This window comes from Micropterus salmoides, unplaced genomic scaffold, assembly GCF_014851395.1.
Source record: "Micropterus salmoides isolate LMB-PRFRI ecotype aquatic unplaced genomic scaffold, ASM1485139v1 Ms_hic_scaffold_14, whole genome shotgun sequence".
NCBI lineage: Eukaryota > Metazoa > Chordata > Actinopteri > Centrarchiformes > Centrarchidae > Micropterus > Micropterus salmoides.
Window position 1 is genome coordinate 9,029,257 of NW_024040485.1, and position 18,698 is coordinate 9,047,954.

Below are 18,698 nucleotides of genomic sequence, written 5' to 3' on the forward strand. Positions count from 1 at the left end.
AAAACCCTAGATGAGAGTGTCAAATTTACAAGAACAAAAAGTCCGAAATTCCCGGAAATTAAAGTCACAAAAAATCTAAATCACTCTGGTGTTTTCATCTGAATATGCCCAATCCACAGCAAAGTCACTAAGGTGCATGATAGTGATTGTGGGCTAAACTCACAAGTATTTCCTCACTGCTAAATCCGATTATGAAGTCTAATATAACTTTCCACTGCACATAATACACTGCAGAGGTGTGTGTGTGTGTGATGTTGCAGACTTGCAAAGTGAAGTTTCTCTCATAAATGTGAGAATATTCAAGTTATTTACTTGTATAATAGTGGAAATTAAATTTCGAATTTTGATTATTACAACACTCCACTGGCTCCTTTTTTTCTGTTACAATGGACATAATGTGCAAATGTACATTTACATCTTAATCATATTACACATACAAGAAGGGCCCATAAAATACATTTGAAGTACAATAAGAACACTGTGAAGATAATTAGGCTACACATTTACTCCATGCGATGCCAACAAGCCTCCCTGGCTTTGTCGGCCACCACAGTATTAGATTTTTCCATTAACATGTATTTACATTCATCATATCCTGACACAATCAACGTGCATTCTTCTGGAGAAATACGGAGCATGCGCCGTTGAGAAAAAACTCTGCCTGCACGGCCGAACACGCCCCTTTAATGTGAACGCGCACCAACTCCAAGTTAGCAGCGGGTTAACACAGACCAAACAACATCTTGTTCACCGTTGTGTTACCGTTTAACACCAGCGTAACAACAACGTCTGATAACCCTGGGTTAACTCTGAGTAGGTTTGAATACTCCTTTCATAGTACAGGCCACAGAAAACAAAACAGACAGTACAGACAGGGTACACAGACAGGGGTAAACACTAAAACATGAACTAAGGCACAAAACTAAAACGCAAGACTAAGAACTAAGATAAGAAAACAGGAAATGAGACAGAACTGGTAAAGGGAACTAAACTGAACATGAGAATAACAAGGTATTTACATTACATTTATCTGACGCTTTTATCCAAAGCGACTTACAATTGCTATTTAGGTCAGAGGTCGCACACCTCTGGAGCAACGAGGGGTTAAGTGTCTTGCTCAGGGACACGTTGGTGGACACGGTGTCACAGATGGGAATTGAACCCGGGTCTCTCACACCTAAGGCGTGTGTCTTACCCACTGTTCACACCACCGCGCCTACAGGACCGAAGAAACACAGAACCCCAAACCATAAAACAGACTAAAACAGGAAAAACATGAACACAAAACCACATTCCTAACATCCTTGGTTGTCTTTCCTTCTGATGACAGATCATGAGAGAAATTATCAGTGTGCTCTGTGAAGTTCAGTAATGACAGTTTGCATAATTTCTTCATATCATACATAAAAAAATCTGCTTTTTCGCACTGCTATTTGGAGCCTCTAATTTGCGAGTTCTTCAGTTTACATTTGTGTCATTTGCTCTCCCTCAGATAACATCATAAAGCGAGTGTTCAACATCATAAAGTTCACCTGGGTGCTTTTCCAGACTACAGTGGACAGCTTTACCAAGTGGATGAACGACATGTGCAGGGAGTACATCGACATCTCCACTGTGCTGCGTATAGAGCGCTGCATGCTGACCCGAGAGGTCAAAAAGGTACCAAGAACCTCCGCATCGACTTTTGACATGTAGAAGAAGAGTTATCTTGGTTTTAAAAGCAGTTTTTAAATTTGAATTTGCCTTGTTTAAAATAATTCATAAGCTAATTCAAGGATATTAGTGTGATTAAGAGAACCAGTACATGGTTAACTTCTCTCCTCTTACCAGGGCAATGTGCCGTCCAGAGAGAGCATCCACGTCTACTACCAGAAGGCCATGAGGCTCAACATGTCCAGGCAGGCCAGTATGGATCAGCTAAGTGAGGACGAATCCGCCTCGGGCTCCAACAGGGTTCGAAGAAGGAGAGGAGGCTACCGCATGGAGAGCCAGGACTCCACAGCATCCAGAGACAGCATATCCAGGTACACAGAGCCTCAGCAAGGCAAAACTGGATACCAGATGAGTCCCCATCGTGAAATGTTATAGGGAGTGTGTAGGAATGTTTGCCAGTCCTGAAAGAGACAACGAAATAATAGATTCCCTCCTTAACTTTCTGCCTCCTTTTTCTCCAGGCATGAGACATTTGTTGTTGTTTTTTTCAGGTCTTAAGGTTAAGCAAATTTTAAATAAGCTATCAAAACACATATTTTAATGAAATAAACATGTTAGGAATGTCTGGACAGGACAACGATATGTTTTAGTTTTCAGCATGCCCAGCCATGCATTAGTAAAGATTTGTTACAATTTTCCTGCATCACGAATACAGAGATTCATGTTTTTCATTCAGTTCATTGCCAAGGAGGAAGTGAGGGAAAACATATGGATAAATTCACATGGGAGTATATTAGATGGTCACTGAAATTACTAAAAAGTATATTGTCTTACTTACCTATTGTGCTATCAAGATATGCTGAAAGTTTTGGTTTTATTTGTCCTGGTTAAATGGCAACATGACATAAAATAACACTTAAAATTGCCAACAACATTTGTGAATTGGAGCTTTCAAAGCTGTGAGCGCCACAAACAATATTCCTTTTACCTCCATTGTATTGATATGGATGGAAAAATGTCCTTCTTTGCTGCATCTCGTGTTTGTTATGGTCATGTGATGAAGTAAACATGAAGATCATTTCCCTGCTCATTTTAATGTTAAGGTTGGGTTAAATGCATCCTTTTTCTGTCTGTCTTTTTTTTACACAGCATAAAGGGAATCCCCTTTCTGTGTAACGTAACGTACATCCCATTTCATTTTTCTCACCACTGATCATTGCATCTGTCACTCTCACCCCCTCTCAGTGCCCAAACCGAGGCAACCACACTGTTTTCTCGCCAATCCACCCTGGAAGACCTCGATGGAATGCCAGAGTGCATTCCCAAAACCAGCGAGCGCGCCAGGCCCAAACTGCGCAAGATGTACGGCCTGGACATGTCCAATTCATCAATGGACAGTTGCAGCAGCTTCATGTCCAGGTGCCTGGCCTCTACATCGCCCACTAGCATGAACAAGATCATTGCATCTCCTGTTTGTGCCTCTTTATCAAAATATTTTCAGTTGAATCATTGCACTGTGCCATCACCACCCCATTTATTCAGTCACACTTTACTTTAACCCTCCTATTTAACATATATAAACAGTATATAAACATTTAATAAGTGAATGTTTATGAATGTATTTGTCAACAATTGTAACACAGATCATCAGTGACAATACAATACTGTAAAGCACAGAAATTATATAAAATATGTCCCCATAGGCGCAGTTAAATGTTATATCTGCTTAAAACTACATTATAGCATTTTTAAAATGTTTATTTTATATAATGCTTATAGCTTTTTTTCCTTTTTAAAAAGAAAAACCCTGACCTCATCTGTGGGTAGGGTGTCGCATAAAAAATCTAATTCCAGTAAATCAAGTGGATTAAAAATAAGGGTTTAATAAATTTGGGTTGGTAAATTATAACAATACACCGATGTATATTGGCACTGCGAGACAGACGTCCAGTTTTTAAATTTCCACTGAACCGAAAGACTCCAACACAGATTGATACAATCCCCGCTGTTTTTGTCTCCTGCAGTGAAGCGACCCAGTGTGTCACGCTCTTCTCCAGACAGGGCACCGCTGACGTCATAGAAGAAGTGGAGGACGAGCATGATCAAGAGGAAGATAAGCAGCAGGTTCCCTGTGAATCCCAACAGCTAGGTGAGAGTCAGGGGGCTGAGGGCGGCCCCTGGAGTGATAGAGAACCCATGGAGAGACAGGATGAGGGCCAGGAGGGACTGGAAGGTGAGGAGGGAGTAGAGGTTTCAAAGGACCATGAGAGAAAAGACAGAGAAGAGGCTCCCTGGGATTCCTTTGGCCTAGATGAGGGCCCCTCCCTCCGGCCGGAGGAGGCAGAGTCTGCCGCTTCTGCCCAGGAGAAGGACTACATCACTGAGATTCAGGACGAGGGAGGACATCAGGATTTCATGCAGACAGGGGGACGAGTAGGGTTCCTCTACACCCCTGATACAGATGCTTCTAAAACGTCTGATGCGGACGTGCCTCCCAGCTACAGCAAGGCAGTCAGCTTTGACCGTCTAGAAGTTAGTGACGACGAGAGTGACATGGATAGGAAGAGGCGTATGGTTATGACCTCTGACAGCCGCTCAGACAGCAGGTCAGACATCATGTTGCCCTCTATGACCACTGAGCTCACCGCCAGCGAGTTGCTGCTCAACAAGTAAGTCCAACAACAACTAAAGCCTGTTTAGCATGAAGCCAGAACAGAATAAACAGTTATTTGCCTGAGATGCTGCAGATTCATGATGATTAAAAAAAAAACCTTAAACTGAACTATTTTCCTTTTGAGTACTTCCTGAAAAATATCCAAAACCGTCGAAGTTGCTATTTCATGCTTTATTTATCAATCAGATATTACCTGATTTAAATCATAACTTTGCAATCTTCGAAAAAATGATATTACACTTTAGACTAATTGTCACTTTATCAACCTTCATGTGTGGTTGAAACACTGACACATTTGAGAAGTTTGATCCATGATTGCAGGCATTTTCAATACAAGAATAATCTGCAAGATTAGAATAATTGCAAAGCGCCAAGTAAAGGAAATAATAAATCCATTATTCATGTTTCTCTCATGCTTTACAATCAGGACAGTAATCAAACAACGAATCCATCTCTCTGTGTTTGTCCAGGATGTTTTATGATGAGGAGCTGGAGCAGTCAGATACGTTCTACCAAAAACAGCCTCTGATCCTCCAGCTCTGCTACGCCCTCTACAACATGCTGGTGGCCAACTCAGAGATGGTGTGCTACCTGGTCATCATCATCAACCACATGGTGTCGGCCTCCTGCGCCACCCTGGTCCTTCCCATCACCATCTTCCTCTGGGCCATGCTGTCAGTGCCCCGGCCCAGCAAGCGCTACTGGATGACTGCCATCGTCTATACTGAGGTAGAGTCGGATACAAAGATGTAATTTCCAAAACAACAACTTTTCAAAAACAACAAGGCTCTCGTACAGATCTGGACTAAATTGTTTCTGCTGTCCACAATGATTGGCAGAAAGTTAAGACAAACATTGAAAGCATTTGTTATATTTTTAACACTTTTTGACTAACATGAATGAATAACACCTATAAGGTAGGAGTATAAACATTAATTAGTTGCATTAGGCTGGACAGGAGAGAGACAAATGCATAAAGTCTAAGAGTAAGATCAGAGTTCACTTATTATTTTTTATACAGCAGTCTCTCTTATGATTCATTGGAAAACTTTGACATAGTCCCGACAGCTTCACCGACATTACTTTCATTTTCCCTCTAGGTCACAATCGTCGTCAAGTACTTCTTTCAGTTTGGCTTCTTCCCCTTCAACCAGAACAAGATAGATAAGAATAAACCATATCACCCTCCCAACATCATCGGTGTGGAGAAGAAGGATGGCTACGTCCACTACGACCTGATCCAGTTACTGGCTCTCTTCTTCCACAGATCCATTCTGAAGGTGCCTGCAAACACAAAATATTTAATATTAATATAATTTAAATATTAATTTGTGCATCATATTCAAGGATATGAATGGTGATAGTTTACATTTTTCTTAATGTAGTTGTTGTCTGAAGACCAAAACCAACAATGACGAGAATAAATGAACAAGTATTGTGCCATGTAACATGTGACATTCCAAGTGATGGGAAACAAAATCTTTTTTTGTGTAAATATTTAATCAAAAGTTTATGTGAAGCTAATATGAAGCTTCACCAGTAAATCAAATTTAATGGGTGTCGTCGACAGTTACAGTCTTTTTAGTACAAAAGTCCCTCTTTGTGTTCTTATGGAACTTCTTTAAGATATCCACTTGATGTATTTCAGAATGAGGACTCTGAACTGTGTTACACTGGAATTGCATTAGGAAGGGATCATTTAATGGCCAGTATTAACAGGAAGAATTAACACAGCAAGCGAAACCTGTTGCAGTGTTCATAAGGGCACCTCACTAAGACAAACTTGAACTTTTGTGAACCTATTCTTCAATGCTGATGATACTCTATATTTCCAACACACCGCTGGCTTAAATAATAATATAGTGAGTTATTAAGAATTAATTTACAGACAACTGAAAACCAACAAGAAAAATAGGAAAATGCTAACAAAAGGACATTTCGCTGGTTGGTTATGTATCTGTCGTCAGGGAGGAACCCCTGTTATATTTGTTTTTAGCAACACAGGATGGCTTATTTCCAATATTAAATAAAAGGCCTATATTTAGCAGATTTAGGTATGTGTGTGTCCCTGCTGCACAGAGATATCTAGAAGATTTCTCTCCATCTGTTTGTTGCCGTTTTCCGTCTTTCTCAACAAATAAAAGAAACTCTGTAGACTGTCCTGTTAGCTCTTAATGGAACACCGTGACTGATTGTTTGGGATGTACTGTCAAACGTGTGTGTATGCAACTGCACTCCCGGTGCCAGACTCTCAATTAACTGGACATACACGGTCTTAAAAAACCCTGAATTTTTCCTCCTCTTTGCATTTCCAGTGCCACGGTCTATGGGACGAGGACGACCCCAAAGAAAGGAAAGAGCCCTCACGTCAGAGTGAGTCAGAGGACGAGAGAAGAGATGAGGAGCAGAGTGAAAAGGAGTCTGAAACTGAGTCCTCACTGTTCAATGAGAGAAGAGGCTCCACTCACACCTTGAGATCCATGAGCTTTGGGACCTCCATTGATTCAGGACATGTCCAGGTGCACCTCCCACAACAGCAGACCTACCAGCGCCGCAAGAGTTCCAGCGGAGGCTCGCACATCTCTCACCGATCTCTCCACTCCTCTGCAAGGTCCAAGAGAGGTGAAGATCCTTGCCTATTGTCTATATCCTAGTACTAACTAGACAGCTGGTTCAACAATTAACTCTCCTCTCTAGTGAGCATAAATGTTACTCTTCAATAATAATCAACAACAATAATAAATAGAAGGAAATAGAAGGGTTACTATCACGAAAAACACAATTCCTTGTGGTCTCCAGCCCTGAACCTTGGATTAGGTCTCTGTGTTTGTGGATCTCAGGCTGTATCAGTGACTCAGTGCCTCGTCACGGTTCATTTACAGCTCGAAATGTAAATTGTTTCCACAGGAAGTACAGCTTCCCACAACAGCAGCCGCAAGGAAGGCAGCGAGGCCAGCGTCCATCAGAAGACCCGCAAACAGATGATCATGGAGAAGCTGAGGGAGCAGCTCCTCAAAGGGAAAGCTTTCATCCTAAAGCGGTACGGTGAAGCGTTGGTGGTTCTCATTGCTCCACCCACAGCTGCTTACCGGCCAACAGTCATGACTGTGATTATACAAGAAAGTGTGTAACTTTATGAGGGCACTGATGAGAACTGTGCTCAGCAAATATTCTAGACGAATAATGGAGGATGCACTGTGGATAATTATATCAGTGATACAGCAGCTAAAACCTTTCAAAGCTCTAAATTTAGACCTTTAATTACAGCATTCCCGTTAGGCCAGTCAGTGTCATTTTTGTGAGTGCTGTTATTGTTATTGTTCTAAATTTAATAACAGTGGAACAAGTGGTTTCTGAGACATTACGTCTAGAACAGTAGCTGAAACACATAGCGAACATCATCATTTATGTTCTCTCAAATTAAGGCCAGTGTTGTCTGACAGACTGATGTAGTTATTTAACTTTTATTTAGCCATCAGTGCCTCAGTGATATTTAAATATCTTTATTGTCCTAAATGAAATTATGTCATAGGCCAAGAACAGACTAACAACACAAGACAGAGAACACAAAATATGATGATGATAATAATCAGATATCAGAATCAGATAATAGGATAATGAGAGGATCTTAGGATCGCAGAATCAATGATCATTTTCTAAATCACTTCTCAAAATCTAACTTAAAAAAAGGCTTTTTATTACTATTAGCATACTGTTTTTATTTCCAGCATGTCTTACCAGTTTTATTGTTATTGATGTTTATCTGACATTATTTTTGTATTTATTTTTTTATGTGCTTCATTGCAGTCCTGACATGTTTCAATCCTGCAGCAATTATTTTTAGAGCTACTGCAGAAGGTTGCAGGCAGAGGGTTCAGTTCAGTTCTGACTTGAGGAACTCCTGGGAATGTAGTACATGGCTGTTGACAGATTTTACAGACTGTTTTATTGTTTTACAGACTGGTTTATTGTTTAAGTGAGGGATGACAGGACCATTTTCACCACCTGTGTAATTACTCATAATAACATTGTTTCTTTTTTTAATGTTCTTTATCTACTCCCGTTCTTTATAGGTTCATGGAGATCTACCTTCCTATGAAGCAGTTCTTCTATAACTTGATCCATCCAGAGTACAGTGCAGTCACAGACGTCTATGTGCTGATGTTCCTCGCTGACACGGTGGATTTCATAATCATTGTGTTCGGATTCTGGGCATTTGGTGTAGGTTTTAAAATTAGATTTAAAATAAATAAATGTTTCACCTGAATCCATAAACAAAATCTGACTTCTGACAAAGTTAACATCTCTTTGTATATCGCTTCTAGAAACACTCTGCTGCAGACATCACGTCGTCTCTGTCGGAGGATCAGGTGCCGGGACCTTTCCTGGTCATGGTCCTGATCCAGTTTGGGACTATGGTGGTGGACAGGGCCCTCTACCTCAGAAAGTCTGTCGTGGGCAAGGTCATCTTCCAGGTCATCCTGCTCTTTGGCATCCACTTCTGGATGTTCTTTATCCTGCCAATAGTCACAGAAAAGTAAGAAATCATCCATTCTTCACATTAGATATGTTTGGTATATAACCTAAAGTCGTTAGGTTTCCTGATTAAATTGATTAAAGTTCAATATTTTGAGGTGCCCTGGTTAAAAAATAGTGTCCTGGGTTTAAAATATAGCTTAGGATCTTTGATGCATTCATCTGCCTTTTCTGTCTGTTACTATTCAAATAAAGAAAAACCTGTTTAAACTATGTTCTGCATTAATACCAAGTTTGATAATGAATGTTTTACAGCTGAAATAAATTTATTTTGTCCTGCTTTGCTTTGCAATCAAGTTATTGAGAGAAGAGTCTTTGTGCTGCCTCTAAATGAAAAAAAGAACCAAACTAATGCCTTCTCTTCCCCCTCGCAGGCGTTTCAGCGAGAACAAAGTCGCTCAGATGTGGTATTTTGTCAAGTGCATCTACTTTGGGCTGTCAGCCTATCAGATACGCTGTGGTTATCCCACCCGCGTTTTGGGAAACTTCCTCACCAAGAGCTACAATTATGTCAACCTCTTCCTGTTTCAAGGGTGAGTTACGCTGAAGAAAGTATCATTTCTTCCAGCTGGGCAAACAGGTCCAAGGCTCTGGTCACGTCAGGGTTGACAACTAACTGCTGTTGCAAGAATGGAAGGAGACAGACAAGATTATACCAGGAGCTATTAATTTCAGATATCTGTAAACACGATATTTGTGTAAGGGGAAAACACATGCTGCTTCTCAAATGTGAGGGTTTGCTCTGTACACGGGCGTTTTTCAAACGGGCGTTTTTCAAAACTTTCTGACAATTTGTAGACTCAACGTTCATTTAATGAATAGATAATAAAAGTAGTCATTAGTTGAAACCCTAGTCATGCCAACTTTATGTTATGTAATGTTTATTATTCATTTGAATGCATTTTGGATGATTAAATTTCTGTTACAGTAAAAATAAGTATCATATATGTTTTGCTCTTTTGAAAGCCACAGACTGTTGTGTTTTGTACCATTTTAACCAGCTTGAACCCGCTTGCTTGAACTTCTCCAGACTATTTTTTTTTTACTAGTAGATATCTGGCTATGCAAGATTATTTAAGGTCTGGTAAATATTAATCTACCAATTTTGGAGTATAAGTGCCCACAAACCCACCAAATGAATGTTTTTATTATTATCTACACGAGCTCATGATGTCAAAACATATCAATATATCAGTGACCAAAAAACCTGGACCTGAGCCTGCCCTACTCTCATATATTTCTGAATAAATATATTGAGTCTCATATTTTGCCACAAGAACTAAGATTTGTCCGTGGTTTGTAGTTTTCGCCTGGTGCCGTTCTTGACGGAGCTGCGAGCCGTGATGGACTGGGTTTGGACGGACACCTCGCTGTCTCTGTCCAGCTGGATCTGTGTGGAGGACATCTACGCTCACATCTTTATCCTTAAATGCTGGAGAGAGTCTGAGAAGGTGTTTATCATTGTGGTATCACAGCCACAAGTCTGGCATGCTGAAAATTTACTTGACTTGATTTACTTTTAGTTTACTATGATTTGTTGAAGGAGATCTTTCTTTTTTATGGAAGCTTAAATTCTGACTTGCAGTGGCTGGGCGATGGCTCGGATCTTATTTTCTGCCATGAAGTGTATAGTAGGTAAAAAAGATATACTGTTGCTGGGGTTTCCAATATTCCCAATAGTGCACAAAAATATCTTCTTCTTCTTCTACGCCTCACTATAATAAATACCACTCAGTTGGCAGTCTGCAAGTACCTCCTGTCTTGAAAGTTTTTGTTCCATCTTTACTGTTAGAACCCTGGTCCAATTAATTGACTAATTCTAATGGATTTACAAAAAAATTGTTCAGGCATAGAAAACATGAAGCCATTACCACTGCAAAGTTTCGTGAAGACTGGCTACAGGAAAAACTGGTGTTTTGTCCTGCACAATACATCTCACTCTCCTTTATGTCTTCCTTCTGCAGAGGTATCCCCAGCCGCGAGGCCAGAAGAAGAAGAAGGTGGTGAAGTACGGGATGGGAGGGATGATTGTAGCGCTGCTGATCTGTATCGTCTGGTTCCCGCTGCTCTTCATGTCCCTCGTGAAGTCTGTAGCTGTCACCAACCCACCGCTGGATGTTTCGTTTGAAATCACCCTGGCCGGCTTTCAGGTGTGGACACAGTTTCAATTACAAGAGACCAAAGAGATGTTCTGCCCAAAGCCAAATCTCTTCAAAATGAAGTGAATAAATAAACCTGTGATTCATTTAATTTTCATTTCATTCAAGTTGTGTGAGTATTCTGGTAGCAGGGTTTAATGTTTGATTGTGTATCTGGGAAATTACTGAAACAACAAAAAAAAACGGTCTCCAGCAACAAAACTGAAGAAAAACAAGTTCCGAATATGTGTTTTCAGCCATAACAAGGCTTTTTCTGATTTTCAAAATAAATTTCCTCTTCTCACAGCCTATCTTCACCATGAGCGCTCAGCAAAAACAACTGCAGAATGTGACACGCACTGAATATGAAAAGTTTGTGAAGAAATATGTAGATGATGTAAGTACAAGAAATACATTTCAACTTCAAGGCGTCAGGTGATGTAATTAGAATGTTGTATAATTCACTGTATTTAAAAACATTAATGGAGATTACATTTATCATAATTCAGGTTGATGACCACGTTTTAGACCAGGAAGTAAATACAGACCTGAGAAGATCTTTTTACTTATTCATATTCCCCAGAGGATGTAATTTGTGTAGGTGTTAACTTTAAAACTTTGTAAAGCATATGGAGGATTTAAAAATGTGGAAAAAGGGTACAATTGATGCTGCTTAAAGTAAACAAAGTAAAATAAAGTGTTTTACACATGTAAAATTTGACCTGATGCTGCCTCTAAATGACAGCATGGGTATCACAAAAGTTATTACAAACCGACCAACACTTAGAGCCTAAATGTGAAATGGCTCAGTGAAATTCTATTAAATTCGTGTTCTACTATGTGGTTGTGTGCCGCGGTTAGGAAGCCTTGCAGTGGCTGGAGGGCTACATGGCAGAGGACCTGATCATCGCAGAGCTTAAAGGCAGCTCCAACTCACTGTGGACCATCAGTCCACCCAGCAGGACCAACCTGATAGAGATGTTGGGCAGTAATGAGGATTTCCCCACCACTGTGTCCTGGTCTGTGCAAAGGTACGCAATGACAGAATGTTATTTCATATTGATGTTGCACTTAATTTTTAAAGCTTTTCTCAACATTAAACCAGGGTTACAGATTGTTTTTTATGTGTACGTAGCACTATAAAAGTCATTATGACTGAGGTCATACATCTTGGTGTAACTTTTGACTCCACCCTTTGACACATACATCAAAACTACACCAAGACTGCATTTTTTCACCTGAAGAACATCTCCAGACTTCGCCCCTCTCTGACCCACTCTGGTCCACGCCTTTATAAAATCACGGTTGCAAGAGTTCTCTGTCACAAGCGATCCTGGGAGGCCATCGCTCCTACCCTTCAGCAACTGCACTGGCTCCCAGTTAAATACCGCGTTTACTTTAACGTAAATACTTCTCCTTGTTTATAAATCTCTCCATGGCGTAGCACCGCCCTACGTATCCGATCTTCTTTATCCCTACACACCTACGCGCACACTACTTTCCCCTGACGCCTTGACATTTGTTGGTTCTTTTAAATTGAAACTGCAAACTCACATGTTTAAATAAGCCTTTCCTGGTGATTCAAAATATACATTTCACTAGGAAGGACCACACAATCAACAGGTATGATTAAGTGATTTATTGATGATCGAAACAGAAAGATGTACGAGGCTTGCAGTTGCTGAATAGACATTCGAGGCGTTGTGGGGAAGCTACAATAGGGAAATCCGCCATAGCACCCGGGCACGACGGACCCCCTTATAACCCTATGGAGAGGAAGAAGGAGATCAGGAGGCAGGACAGAGAAAGGGGTGGGGGGGTGGATGCAGGATACGAGCGAAGAAGAAGAGGGGTATGGGTATTTATGGAAATGCTGGCGATGACGTGGTTGATGTGTGGTCCCACTTCTGAAACTCAAATTAGCACCACACAAAATACTTTACAAGGTCCCATAGCAGTTACAGCTTAACTGACACTTTGACAGATTTATGACCAGTGGATCGTAACAAATACATTTATTCAAGTACTTTACTTTACTTTACTTTACTTGAGTAGGCTATGTTTATCTTATGCAATTTTATACTTCTCCACCACTACATCTCAGAGGCAAATATTGAGCTATTTACTCCACTTTATTTGTCTGACAGCTTTTCAAATTACAATTTCACACCCGTCCTGTCCATTGAAAAGCATGTATCTCCAAATTTTGAATGGAAAATGGTCTGTACTTGTAAAACTCCTTTCTAGTCTTTCAACCACTCAAAGCGCTTTTACACTACATCACATTCCCCCATCAAGGACACTTTGACACGCAGACTGGAAGAGCCGGGGGATCAAACTGCTGATCATCCAATTAACAGGCAACACGCTCTTCCTCCTGATGTTTTTGCATTAATGTCACCCAGACAAAATGTTATATATTTGTCGTGCAGATTGTATTCTGTTTCTAAAATCATTCTAAAAGCTGACCAGTAAGAATATGAAAAATCCCTCAGTAATATCACAGGTTTTTTAGAAGGGACTGCTTGCACATACTTGTATATGGCCAAAAGCAAATGCTGCAGTTTCATGAGTTGAAATCCTTCAAATTCATTTCTGTATGTTCTTCTCCCTTCTTATGATGTCAGAAACCTCAGTCTTGGTGCCAAAGCTGAAACAGCGTCTGGAAAACGAGTGACATATCTAGACAAACAAACAAAGGAAAACCTCATAGCGCTTCTAAATGGAACAGGAAGCGACAAACAAGTGTGAGTATATTTTAGCTGTCTTCTCTCTTCTTCTGCAATTCTCTACTGTGTTGTGATAATCAGGATCTAAATTCTCATTATCAGTCACAGGTAAGATACTTTTCTTCTCTACAACTCAAAAAATGGCATGTCATTAAAATTAATCTTCAATTTTTTAGTTGATAATAATATCTCTCATATCTCATCCATCTGGCGGAACTACTTTTTGAATATCACAGATTCTTGCAGTGAATATACAACCTGTACTTTGATAAGATGAAGTGGATTTTCTACACCATTAAACACAAAATGAGATCTACAGTACACCAGAATACAACGCTTTTTTCTCTTTTTCACCATTGATAAACTAAGTAACACAAACTGTGTTTTGCTGCAATAACAGCCTCTCTTCCTCTGCAGGACGCTAGCGAGTACCTTCCCTCGTTATATCCGGGCCCCCAGTGACTCCGAAGCCAAGCCTGCTGGGCCCCTATATAAAGGTGAACGTCAGCATCTTTATCACTATATAGATCGGACTGACTGTGGCCTTTTGCGTTGTTATTTGATTTGGTGACCGCAAAAGAAACTCAGGAGCCTCCATTTTAAAGGCTGTAGTGCCTAAAATTAACCGAAGTTGTAACATTATTTTTTGTCTTTGCAGATGAAAACACGATGTTCAACATAACCGTGACCTTGAAGCGAGCTCAGAATATCTCAGATCAGATCCAGGAGTGGTGGATCGTCAACCAGACGGAGCTGGGCCCGATAGAAAAGAGGAATCCAAAATACAAGTATGAGGCAGGCCTGGAGGTCTACATCTTCAGCGACCAAGTTAGCCCGCCCAGTTTGGGCTTTCTGGCTGGATATGGGTACGTGGCGAGATTGGTGTTTCAGTGAAGTGTCCACGTTTATAGATTTTAGTCATTATCTGATGCTGTAATCCCAAACTGTACAACCAGTGATGTCAGTGTTTGGTGGTTATTCACCCTTTTCCCATGGTGATTTGAATCCCAACCAAGGGATCACAAGGTGATTACCAGGATAGGAAAGCAGTAAAAGAAAATTATGCTTTATTTAGTTTTCTTTTGGGCGGTACGGTGGTGCAGTGGGTGGGTTCTCTCTGGGTGCTCCGGCTTCCTCCCAACATCCAAAGACTTGCAGGCTAAGTTGATTGGTGTCTCCAAAGTTGTCCTTAGGTGCGAATGTGAGTGTGAGTGGTTGTTTGTCTATGTGTGGCCCTGCGATGGACTGGAGACCTGTCCAGGGTGTAACCAGCCTTTTGCCCGATGTCAGCTGGGATTGGCTCCAGCCCCCCGCGACCCTGTACACAGGATAAGCAGTTGATGATGGATGGATGGATGATCTTTATTCCTCTTCCTCCTCTTCAGGCCTTGCATAGTATTGAAATAAAACAATTTTAAGTACACAAAGCTTAGTTTTAAGTGATCACAAGTTAAAAAGTTTGGGAGCCACTCATTGGAAAGATTGGCCTGTATGCAGACTTCACCAAAGAATCTGTAACCCAATTATCAGCCTCTTGCACTTTTACACTTTCTATCCTGTTGTTCTTTCAGCACATGTGAACCACATGTAGTGACAACCCAGCATGCTGAGTTGCTAAGCAGATGAGTTGAAGGTCAGCAGAGTTGAAAAAAAAGGGTTCGATGAGGAGTGATGACCTTACAGACGTTTTCATCCACGTTTAAAACCGTGGTGTGGCGGGAAGATTGTGCCTCATGATCCCACATAGACACAGACAAAAAACAAAGGACCAGTTATTAAGTTGGACTGTTGAGTGTGATCGGGGTATAAAATGAACTGGAAGCAGATGTGGAAGATTTAGTGAGCACAAAATAATCTAGATAGTAACACTTCACAGAATAACCTTATGTTATGTGCTGAGAACTATAATAAAGAACAGTCAAAGAGTATCTGATGGTGGAGATTTCCTTTAACACTTACTAGCAATGCCTGCAGGGGTCTCATGTTGGATCTCCTACAGTTGCAAATCTCACAGCCTTTGTATGCCATCTACTAGCTAGAGAAGGAGTAGTTTTAAGAAATCCAGACTCTATATGCTGTCTGATTTCCTTTCTCTCTTTCTTGTCTAGGATCATGGGCTTGTATGCCTCTGTGGTTCTGGTCATCGGCAAGTTTGTGCGCGAGTTTTTCAGCGGGATCTCCCACACCATCATGTTCGAGGAGCTGCCCAACGTGGACCGCATTCTCAAGCTGTGCACAGACATCTTCCTGGTCCGAGAGACAGGAGAGCTGGACCTGGAGGAGGACATGTACGCCAAACTCATCTTCCTCTACCGCTCGCCAGAGACTATGATCAAGTGGACACGAGAGAAAACTCAGTGAAACTCAGAAAGGGGACTTTAACTAATGAAGGCGAGTTTTTTGGACGGGAGCGCTCATGCGGAATAACTGGGTTGTCTCTGTTGGTGTGAGCAGCTATTTCAGCCCATTCACCTGCTGAGGGAGCACAAAGCAGCTGAGGACCAACCCTGTCCTCTTAAACTGAGCTCTGCTGGCAGTGAAACATTGTTAGCTTTACACTAAAACACTTTTTTTCCAGTTATAAACTGATATTTTCTACTATTTACCGATTAAAAGTAACAATAATTGCAGTCATATTACAAACAATTGAGGACAAACATTTGCCGGTGCTGTATTTCTCTCATGAAACCTGGCTCAGTTTGGCATCGAGTGGATAAAATAGCAGCAGCTGGCGTTCCATCGGAGACGGAAAAATGTAAACTGAAATGCAAAAGAGCCCTCATTGCTCGTTACGCCTGCATCCAACATTTTCACCATAAAGAGAAGCTCAAACTGAATGCAACATTAATCTTCAAGGGCTTCCCACCATCAAATAAAGTGCACAATAATGAGCACAATTTAATATTCTCTCAAACTGGAACACTTGGATTGTGGGACTGTGCAATACTGAGCTCTCATTTTCTCCAAGTTTTCGAAGGATGTGGACTGATGGAAGAGGCCAGTTCTGACCAAGATACATGAACCACTTTTTTTTTGTTTGTTTTTTTACGTCAGAGGCCACATGGGAGCCTCTCCAGAGACAAATCTTTTCTTGCCTTATTTTGTTTGTATGAGAAGAACTCTCAACTATCTTTCTCAGGAAGAGCAGTTTTCACAGATATTCATCGTGTGAGTTTTATGTTACAATATGTAGGCTTTGATGGATCTAAAAGTACGAGATTGTAGAAAAGATGAAAACTATTTAAATGGCATGAAATTTTACGTGGATATTGCTCAGACGGACAGGGAAACAGTTTAAGGCCGTCTGAAAAATAAATAAATGGATCGCCGTGTACTGTTTCCCTCACAGATTAATTGCCAAGCGTCCGTGTTCTGAATCAGCTACAGGTTGGCTAGAGTCGAGACCAGCAGAGGGCTGTTTCTGAATCAGGAAAACGTGCATTGGGTGGCAGACTCTTGCACATCACTTGTGAACCTCTCGCTGTTTTTAACATTCATACTGATGAACACTGAGTAACCACGGCTGTGCATTCAGTTGTCAAGGAAGAAACAAGCAGACACAAAAAAAAGATTCCTCACATGAAGGGCTGAAACACGAAGCCCTTAGGTTCAAACTATGCATTAGAGGACATTGTAGCATGATAGAAAAACTTCATTATTGTCATGACTAATTTTAATTACATGTACATACAAGTTTAAGGGGACAGGTCAGGGTGGAATGAAATGTGAAATTTTGCCTGTATGCTAAGGCTAATGCGGTATGATAGAGGTTCAGAGATCTGCAAATAAAACGTCTGGAAAGGTGTTGAGTTTTGCTTTCAGCTGCTGTTTGCCTGTGGAGAATCAATGTGTTGGTTCACGAGTGTTTCAACAGGATTTTGAAAACAGCTGCAGCTGACTGACCCTGTGATCCTCTGGTTTAAAGATGGCCGCCACCACTAACCACACCTACCGTATCAACCTTACTTTCTTACCTTGGATTTTATTTAATACAATGCATAAACAAATTTTAACATCAGTTTTCTCTCTCTTTTTATTTGCTAACACTTTCATTCTTATATTGTTATTGCATTTCATAACTATAATACAATGTGACAGCACCCTAATATGTGGTGTCAGCGGGTGATAAAGGAGAACAATAGAAGGAAAACCATTAGGAAAAACAAATATATGGAATAAAAAGGGGATATAAGTAAGAAAAAACTTAGTAGTGGACTAATCGCATAAATTGTGTTGGAGGTACACTAAATCAATGTCTATCCATCATCAACCACAGGAGGCTGACAATGGGTGAAAGGCAGGGTACACGCTGGACAGGTCTCCAGTCCATCCAACTCCACGCAGAAAGGCCAGGGATGACGAGGGTTCGAACTCATGACCTTCTTGCTGTGAGGTGACAGTGCTGACCACTGCACCACCATGCAACCCGTGAGCTGCAAACCGTAATCATCAAGAATAAAACAAAAAACGCTTGAAATGTTTCACTTCATGTGTAATGAATCTAGAACATATGAAAGTTTCAATGAACCTTTCGACTATATTAAATATTTTTGATATGCACCTGTTTATGGTATGTTATACATATAAGTTTAAGAGAGTGTAGAATAGGTTGCATTGCACTGACAGGACAATTGCAGGACTCGTCTTTTTAAATTTGGGCTTTTGGATCTGTTGTGCATACGCTTTGGTTCCATCTCATTAACTTCACATACTTTGTGAATCCATATGTTGTACGAGTGAGTTTTAAGTTTCTAACACCTAATTGTGATACAATAAATAGGGGCCAAAAGTAGGAGTGTGATCCTTCTCTCAAAACTTTTCAATGTCAGCTCACATGTAATGAAGTCTTTCTTAAGTTAATAACCCACACAAGGAACAGTTTAGCCTTTTTATTTTCACCAGTGGCAACACTTGTGTCCAGTTCTGAGCTTGCTAATGCACAGATGCAGTCATTTGGGAAGGGAGGGC

At 40.7% G+C, this 18,698-nt stretch overlaps 1 protein-coding gene and 1 long non-coding RNA gene across 5 annotated transcripts in view; one reads left to right on the plus strand and one right to left on the minus strand.

The window, feature by feature from the left end:
• Positions 1–17,748, plus strand: part of LOC119901807 (piezo-type mechanosensitive ion channel component 2) — an 86,766-nt gene extending 69,018 nt beyond the window's left edge. For all 3 annotated transcript variants that reach the window (XM_038717492.1, XM_038717493.1, XM_038717495.1), the window contains 19 exons: positions 1,493–1,659; positions 1,831–2,024; positions 2,899–3,072; positions 3,678–4,322; positions 4,798–5,056; positions 5,428–5,607; positions 6,643–6,949; positions 7,235–7,367; positions 8,401–8,548; positions 8,653–8,864; positions 9,238–9,396; positions 10,167–10,314; positions 10,828–11,013; positions 11,309–11,398; positions 11,863–12,032; positions 13,629–13,748; positions 14,148–14,227; positions 14,389–14,596; positions 15,839–17,748. In XM_038717492.1, the coding sequence (XP_038573420.1) occupies positions 1,493–1,659; positions 1,831–2,024; positions 2,899–3,072; positions 3,678–4,322; positions 4,798–5,056; positions 5,428–5,607; positions 6,643–6,949; positions 7,235–7,367; positions 8,401–8,548; positions 8,653–8,864; positions 9,238–9,396; positions 10,167–10,314; positions 10,828–11,013; positions 11,309–11,398; positions 11,863–12,032; positions 13,629–13,748; positions 14,148–14,227; positions 14,389–14,596; positions 15,839–16,091 (3,833 nt within the window). In that variant the 3' untranslated portion in view covers positions 16,092–17,748. The remainder of the gene's footprint in view (positions 1–1,492; positions 1,660–1,830; positions 2,025–2,898; positions 3,073–3,677; positions 4,323–4,797; positions 5,057–5,427; positions 5,608–6,642; positions 6,950–7,234; positions 7,368–8,400; positions 8,549–8,652; positions 8,865–9,237; positions 9,397–10,166; positions 10,315–10,827; positions 11,014–11,308; positions 11,399–11,862; positions 12,033–13,628; positions 13,749–14,147; positions 14,228–14,388; positions 14,597–15,838) is intronic.
• On the minus strand, positions 486–7,179 carry LOC119901809. 2 transcript variants are annotated; one of them, XR_005444252.1, is made up of 3 exons: positions 6,796–7,179; positions 4,919–5,611; positions 486–2,114 (listed from the first exon to the last, which is right to left on the minus strand). It is a non-coding gene; the product is annotated as an uncharacterized LOC119901809 (long non-coding RNA). The 2 variants fall into 2 exon arrangements; XR_005444251.1 differs by having other exon boundaries at positions 6,874–7,006.
• Positions 17,749–18,698: the final 950 nt, after the last annotated feature.